Genomic DNA, 7,488 nt, shown 5'->3' with positions numbered 1-7,488 from the left:
GGGATATATATATATATATAAATAACATGGTACATCATATCATAGGGATATATATATATATATATATATATATATATAGAGAGAGAGAGAGAGAGAGAGAGAGAGAGGAGAACAACACTGCTTTCATTTCATTCGAACACATTACATGACACGAAGCCAACACAGTTTGCTTAAAACCAAAAGGAAAATAGGTGTTTATATTTACACAAAGACAAAGAAATCAGCCGTCCGATTGTTTTGTCGGCACATGACCAACGGCGATCAACGGGTGGCGGCGACGCGGGTGATGAAATAGAGCGCATTGCTGGTGACATGCGACGCCTCCGTGACCTGGGCGACGACCGCGTCCCGGGTGCGGCCGGAGAGCCCGGTGATCTCGCGGAGGCACATGTCCTGGTCCGTCATGGCGGCGCTGGCCCACGTCTGGGCGTCGCCGAGCTGCGACCGGAGGGTGTTGGGGTTGAGGCGGGCCAGCTCTTTGGCGGCGCGCGCGAGCTGGTCGGCCGCGTCCGAGAGGAGGTTGGCGCAGTCGCGGAAAGCGGCGCGGTCGCTCGGGGGTTGGGGGAGGGTGAGGCGGCGGAGGTAAGCTGCGGCTCCACGGGTGGTGGAGAGGGAGGCGGAGGTGGCGGCAAGCGCGAGGTCGGAGGGGGTGGACGGGGAGCTGGGGGCGAGCGTGCGGACGCAGACGGAGGGGTAGCTTGCTTGGGCGCAGGCGGAGACGACGAGGGAGGATGGTGGTGTGGCGGTTGAGAAGCCAGAGACGAAGGTGAGGACAAGGAGGAGGAGGAGAAGGAGGCGGAGAGGGAGCACGGTGAGCATTCTTCCTTTGGTCTGAGACTAGGAACGAAAGAGAAGATCGAAGCAGTCAGGCAGGTCGCGAATGACATCTATATGCACTCTGTGAAATGTCATCAAGATTCGTGCAACACGCGGATCTCTCATGGAGTCGTAACCCTAACGAAGCCAGCTATCATCATAAGATTCTTCGTGCTATGCAAGTCAACTACGTCGAATGAATACTCATAACCCTCAAAGCTATCGAAAACCCTGAACACGTTCCCCCATCGTCTACAATCTCAAGAAAAGCCGGTCAATCTGCATGGAGAATCCACTACAGTGTTCAGTGAGATAGCGATGATATGCTCCCACGGTTTACTAGAAAACTGGGCACCAAAGAACACCATCGGAATGATAGATTCTGAGAAGATAAACCACATGAGATTACTGTGGAAGGGATAGAGACAAAAGAAGAACCGAACCGATAGAGAAACTGGAAGCTGTACTGAAGACGAGCACTTGTTTGCTCTGCTAGTTGATTCAGAAGATTTAACACTTCTTGGAAGCTTCACAACGACATTAATGGTGGCTTGTTTAATGGGAGGAGTCTTGGTGTGACACAGAGTTACTTGCTCGAGGTCTCGGGGCGGGGGAGGGGCTACAGCTAAGGGGTGTCGTGGCTCCAAAACAGCACTCTTCTCAGGTCTCCCAGTCTTATCTTGCATGGAGTGAGAGATATTGGAGACTCTCTTTGACTTCACTGTTGCAAGACATATCTTAATGTTCTTTAGTGTTCTCAAGCGACAAACTAATTCTCTAATACACTTAAATTAGCGTTAATAACCTTTAAAATAACTTTCAAAGACTGTGCAGTGAATCTAATAATATCAAAGATAATTTGGTAATTTCATATTTTATAGTGGTTAATCTGAATTCTTTGGACAAATGTTAATGGAAGATATGCTATTTCCAAACTTTGAAAGGCTACATATGGGAAAACCTCAAAATATAAATATATTATGTGGTTCGATTGATTGTAAAATTATAATATGAAACTAATAGTAAATTATAGTGATATGTTAAAATTTATTGGTCTTTTCCTGAAATTAAATTATATAATATTAAAATAGGATTTTTAAATTAAAAACTGCATAACATATTTTCATAAAATATATTAATAATATTGTGATTTCAAAAGGAAAAAAAAGAATAAAAAAATCTCCCATCTTCATCCCCATCTCTCTCTCTCAACTATGGAGCTCTGGTGAATCCTAGCCCAAGCTTCTCCTGCTTCTTCCTGAGCTCACCTGCCCCGGACTGCTTGCCCCTCGGTTCCCTCCATCAATGTCGGAGGCGGTGGTGGTCGAGCAGCGGCGAGGGAGAACCGACGGGGAATCGTAAGAAGTTGCCGCTGAGGCTCGGGCTCCGGCTCCTGCTCTGGGTGGCGATGACGTCGAGGAACAGATGGCGGCGATCGCGAACGAGCTCTAGTGCCGAAAAGTTGGCGGGTACTACCGGATGGCCCACGAAGTTCGGCCATCTCCAGGTTCGAATCCTTTGGCCTCCCTTTTGGTTGGATAGGCGTTTCCTGGTTATTAGGGTTTTTGAGTTTCTTCTGTTCGATGTTTGGTGGAGTATTGGCTACACGATCGTCGTTCAAGGTCGTCCTTCCACGGATGACACTTCATAATTTGATCGAAGTAATCGCGGCTGCTCATTTAGGTTTTCTGTTCTTCGTCAAGAGCTTGTTTGGGTGCCTGCGATTGTGAACCGTAACGGACTGGCATTTGGATAATGGCGACTTACTGGTATGTTGATCGGGTTAGGGCTTGAACGCATAGCTTGTTTACAGGGTAAGTAACTTTTGCTTGAATCATTCTGTGGTATGAACTCTTTCGGTTGATAGTTTCTTAGAATTCTCCATGCTCTGGGAACTTTGACATGTCTATGTAGTCATTTCTTTTCTTGCATACATGTTATGTAGACTTGTCTTTGTTATCCCTGTAACCATGTTTGGAGTTACATGGAGTACCAGTGCTAAGAAAGGTTAGGATAGCTTGGTGTCAAAATTCTCAAGTCAACAATTTAGTTGGTTCATCTGGTCATCCCATTTGAGACTAAATTAGGACGCACAATCTCTCTACTCAAAGTTCAATGTCCTTGTTAAGGCTCAAACCGATGCATAGCCTGAGATCGCCATGGTAAGGACCTTATCATGGACTAATTAATTTGATGATAGTAGGATATCTATTCTTATATATAACCATATTCATCTTCCCGTCGCCGATGTTGGAATAAAATGGTGTCACATTTCAATGTCATGTTTTGATATGATTCAAGTCATATATCGAAAGGGCTACATCATGCATAAACACTTAATTCAAAATTCTAATTCCAAAATTAATCTTACCGAACTCGGTTAAAATACCGGTATAACAACTCAACCAAACAAGAGCCAATCATTCTGACCATCATTTCTGCCACTTGTTCAATGTTTCATCAAATTTGGAGGACCAAGTTTTTGCAAGGTGAGGAATTATTATGCCCGAATTTTGACTGAAATTGACTAAGGGGCTTTTTGGAGTTTGAATCTTGTATGAAGGATTTATGCAAGGCGAGGAATTATTATGGCCGAATTTTACCTGAAATTGACTAAGGGCACTTTGGAGTTTGGATCGTCTATGAAGGATTTATGCACCGTGTGACCCTCTCGTTAAACTGGAGCATGACAACATATGGACATTTGGCCTTTCTTGCATGTGTAAATATTTTAGATGAATGGCTAAGTTTTATCTGGAGCAAATTTTTCATCAACTATGAATAATAGGTGGCAAGAGAAGCTAAAAAATGTTTATTGTATCTTGAACTAGTGGATCGTATTTTTTGAAAAATCAATCTTTATTACTGACTTGTCAATATGGTAATAGCTTAATTTTGCATTATAGTAAAATTACTCTTGGATTTTGTATATGAACTTAGTTGCTGGACTTCTTTGGAAATATGGAATATTTCCATAATAAAATGTAATGTATAGTCTGGATCCAATGTTTCTGTCTGATATGTCTTTTTAAAGTTTTGATCTCACATTTTTCCAAAACAGCATCGAACGTGAGGTATTAAATGAGAAATCTTCAATTTCTTTTTCTGGCTTTGGCCATGTTTCTTCACTTGGAGCATGGAAATTTTTGTGCGTTCAAAGTATTAAATGAATTTTTCTTGCCTTTGCCATGTGCTTGTATTCAGTGAACAGAAGTGAATATGGACATACTTGGATCCACTTGCTTCCAATCTGCTTTTAGCTCTTGCCTGTTATCCATGTTGGGCTAGCAATTTTTGTTTCTAGTCCTAAATCGCTCGCTTACCGGTTTGTTGTTTCTGCTATATGGTTTTTCTTTTGGGTACAACAGCACAAGTTTGGCATGTATGACCATAATGTGCATTTGTTTTTGAAACGACAATCTCTGAATAAGAGGTTGAGAATAATTGAGTTTGTTGCTGCATGGGATTTTTGTTTTCTTGGCTCATTCAGGTCGTGCTACTTTTAGTACAAGTTAGTCTTTTACTTTAAACTTCATAGCTGGTCCAATGTCTTTTGAATTGTCATATGACTTTTGCTCCTACTTTGACAGCAACAAACAAAAAGAATATGCATCTTGAACATATGCCCAGATTAAGTGATTAGAAGCTCATTTTTAAATAAGTCTTTGATTGTATTTTTGTGTTCAATTCCTTTCATATTTGATCTTCCGTGATAGTAACTTATGACAGCTCTGGTATCATCCTGCTGCTACATCAAAGAACTCCTTGTCATGTACCATCCACACAGCACTGTGGATTGAGGATGGAAGGTCTTGAACACCTTTTGATCACTTGGTTAAGTCGCAACAAGGAGATCGACTCCATTGAACATTTTAATGAGAAGGTCCTGGCCAAGCAAGAAAAAGATAACCTTCAGATTCTCGGTGTGGACCGCTAAAACATATTGTAAGCATGAAACCATGTGAGGAATTCATATCTCATTGAAGTTGGCAGAATTGAATTCATGACAACTACATTCATCTTCCTCTGGGAACCAGCTGTTCTTGACATTCAGAAACAGGATTGAGGAGCTCTGCACATATGGTACCCATACTGCAAAACCAAATAAGATTGACATAGTCCGCAACCAAGGCTGAAGATTGAATGTGCAGATGAGGGAGAAGGTATTTTTCTTAATTCTTCCAATCAAACTATAAGATAGTTATGCCTCATATCTGTCACAACTATGTAATGATCCTCTTATTGATTGCAATCTCCTTTTGCCTACCGATATGAGCAACAGTCTCAGCAGAGAATTGCATAGCAAAGATGCACTCCAGATTGCCCCTGCCATATTCTACAATGAGAAACACTAGTTATTATACATTGTTCTGTAGCTGTAATAATCTCGTGACACTTAGGTTCTACACTTGTTGTATGATGGAATGCTAATTGATCATAATAGAATGAATCTGAATACAAATTACAATTCTGCTGGATTAGATCTGAAGACTGATATGTGAAGAGATTGTTTGAACATGAGATAACAGAAAAGATGGACATGATACACATCAGAATCCAATCCAGTACATCTGGATAGAATGTGCCTGAGGGAGATTAAGAATACAATCATCCTACCTACTGGAAGAAACTTGATTGATGCTTGCTATCCACATGGGAGGCTGAGGGGGATACAGGTAGAGAATGACTACAAACTCTTCTGGTTACGAATCTAACACTGACTACAAACTAGTAAAAGAGAGACTTTTTGAAGAACTCTCCCATCTTAAACTTGTTCTACCCATCGTTGCCGCTGATATTGCTGTTGCTACTGTTGTTGTTGTCGTCATGGTTGCGGTGGTGATGGTGATGGTTGCTGCTGCCACCAGCGTCATCGAACTTCCTCTTTCTGCTATTTCCATGGTGGTGACTCCTGAGCTGCGAGAGTTCCATCTGGGTCTTCATCAAGAACTCCATCCTCTGCAACTCGAGCTCTCTGGTGAACTCCAGCCGCTGCTTCTCCATCTCCATCGCCTGCCGCAGCTTCGAGCTCTCCACCCGCTCGTACACCTCCCCAAACTTCAGTATCGCCTGCGCCAGCTCCCGGAGGTCTGCCGTCCTCTGTTCCTCTCCCTCCTCTTCCACTGGCTCCTGGTGGAGCCTCATGCCGTTGGCCTCCTTCGGCGGTGGCGGCGGGAACCCGTCGGAGGAGTCCGCAGACGAGCCCGCCGACTTGGACGCCAAGGCCGGTGACGATCTCACCTTCTTCTTCAAGGTGGGGTGGTTGGAACGGAGCCGCTGCGGGATCCGCTGGGGGTAGCGGAAGGGAACACCGGCGGGAATCGTGCTGCTGGGTGGCGGCGGGGCGGGCTTGTGGGTGGGTCCGAGGAGAAGGTCGAGGCGGTGGAAGAACGGCCAGGAGGGGGTAGCGCCGCCGGCAGAGGAGGAGATCTTGGACTTCTCGATCTTGTACTTCTTCTTAAGGGTGTCGATGCGGTTCTTGCACTGGACGTCGGTCTTGGGGGCCTTGGTGTAGCCGTCGCGGCTGGTGACGGCGTCAGCCACCTCCTGCCACTGCTTCTGCTTGAGGTTGCCGCGGCTGAGCTCCAGGTACCGCTCCCCCCAAGCGTCGATCAGGGCAGAGGTGGCGCCGTCGCTCCAGCAGTCCTCGCGCCCTCCGCCGCTGGCTGGGCCGGGGGAAGCGCGCAGCTGCCGGATGGGGACGGCGTGGTGGGGCGCGGCGGCAACGGTGACAGGCTCATCGATGCGGCCGTTGGGTTGGTGGGGAGAGGCGCTAGGGGAGGAGGAAGGGGGCACCACAGAGACCGGGGGCGGCGACGGGGATTGGGACAGCGAGCGCGACGGGGACTGGGCGTCGTCGTCGTCCTCCATCACGCGAGAAGGAGATCTGCGCTCTGGCGGCAGCGGCGGCAAGGGACGGGGGAGAGAGGGCAAGTAGAAAGAAGAAAGAGGTGGGAGAAGGATTCTTCCGCCGACCGGCGTTACCTTTTGACGGGCGTCCGGAAGGTCTGGTACGATATAGAAATATATAACGTTTTTCTACAATATGTCTATTTCCTTTAAACTTAAAAGCGGGACAGAATATAACGGTGCCGGTTTGAAGGATTGACGGCGAGACCGCGGGAGAATTGACGGCGTCGTCGTCGGCGTAGACCGTGGAGCTCAACGCCCACGTGAGAATCGAGGTCGTAGGGCTACGTGGCATGTTTTGGTTGGAAGATCGCTGCAGTTAATCTTTGGTAAGTCGCCACTTTTATCTTCGATAAAATCTACGTATTTTTTAATTATCGGTTTTTCCCTTATTTTTTTTCAAAGCCAATTATTCATTTATTTTTGTTACTACTAAATCACTAATTTTCTTTTTTGCTCACTAAGCACAATAGAGAAAAAAGAGTCCATGTCTTCCCAACTTACTCTTTTAATTAAATATATACGTCTATACAAGATATAATCAAAATTTGTATGTAATAATTCCTAAAATATGCAGCACTCTTAGAGAGCATGATTTCAGATCTTTTTCTACTCAACTGACAGGACTAGATAACAATTGGCTACTCGAATTATAAGTTTTAATAAATTAAATGGATCTTTTTTTGCCATATATATATTCATATATATATATATACATACATATATAGTTTAAATATTTCATATATGACTTCTGTTAATTCT

General features: G+C 44.8%; 2 protein-coding genes across 2 annotated transcripts; both read right to left on the bottom strand.

Moving 5' to 3' along the window:
- Positions 1-114: 114 nt before the first annotated feature.
- Positions 115-883, bottom strand: LOC103995192 (pectinesterase inhibitor 3-like). The gene has a single exon (XM_009415728.3). It carries the CDS (start codon positions 817-819, stop codon positions 262-264), a length of 558 nt encoding a protein of 185 aa, XP_009414003.2. The 5' UTR covers positions 820-883; the 3' UTR covers positions 115-261.
- Positions 884-5,308: 4,425 nt separating this feature from the next.
- LOC135645449 (trihelix transcription factor ENAP2-like) lies at positions 5,309-6,825 on the bottom strand. The gene has a single exon (XM_065163829.1). It carries the CDS (start codon positions 6,685-6,687, stop codon positions 5,593-5,595), a length of 1,095 nt encoding a protein of 364 aa, XP_065019901.1. The 5' UTR covers positions 6,688-6,825; the 3' UTR covers positions 5,309-5,592.
- Between the last annotated feature and the right edge of the window lie 663 nt (positions 6,826-7,488).

The sequence above is a fragment of the Musa acuminata genome, chromosome BXJ3-8, assembly GCF_036884655.1.
Source record: "Musa acuminata AAA Group cultivar baxijiao chromosome BXJ3-8, Cavendish_Baxijiao_AAA, whole genome shotgun sequence".
NCBI classification, from domain to species: domain Eukaryota; kingdom Viridiplantae; phylum Streptophyta; class Magnoliopsida; order Zingiberales; family Musaceae; genus Musa; species Musa acuminata.
The sequence above is the reverse complement of the archived record's forward strand: the minus strand, read 5'-3'. Positions and strand labels throughout refer to the sequence as shown.

Bases quoted from the DNA above. Each gene is read 5' to 3' on its own strand.
- LOC103995192 (XM_009415728.3), bottom strand. From the start codon at position 819: ATGCTCACCGTGCTCCCTCTCCGCCTCCTTCTCCTCCTCCTCCTTGTC.
- LOC135645449 (XM_065163829.1), bottom strand. From the start codon at position 6,687: ATGGAGGACGACGACGACGCCCAGTCCCCGTCGCGCTCGCTGTCCCAA.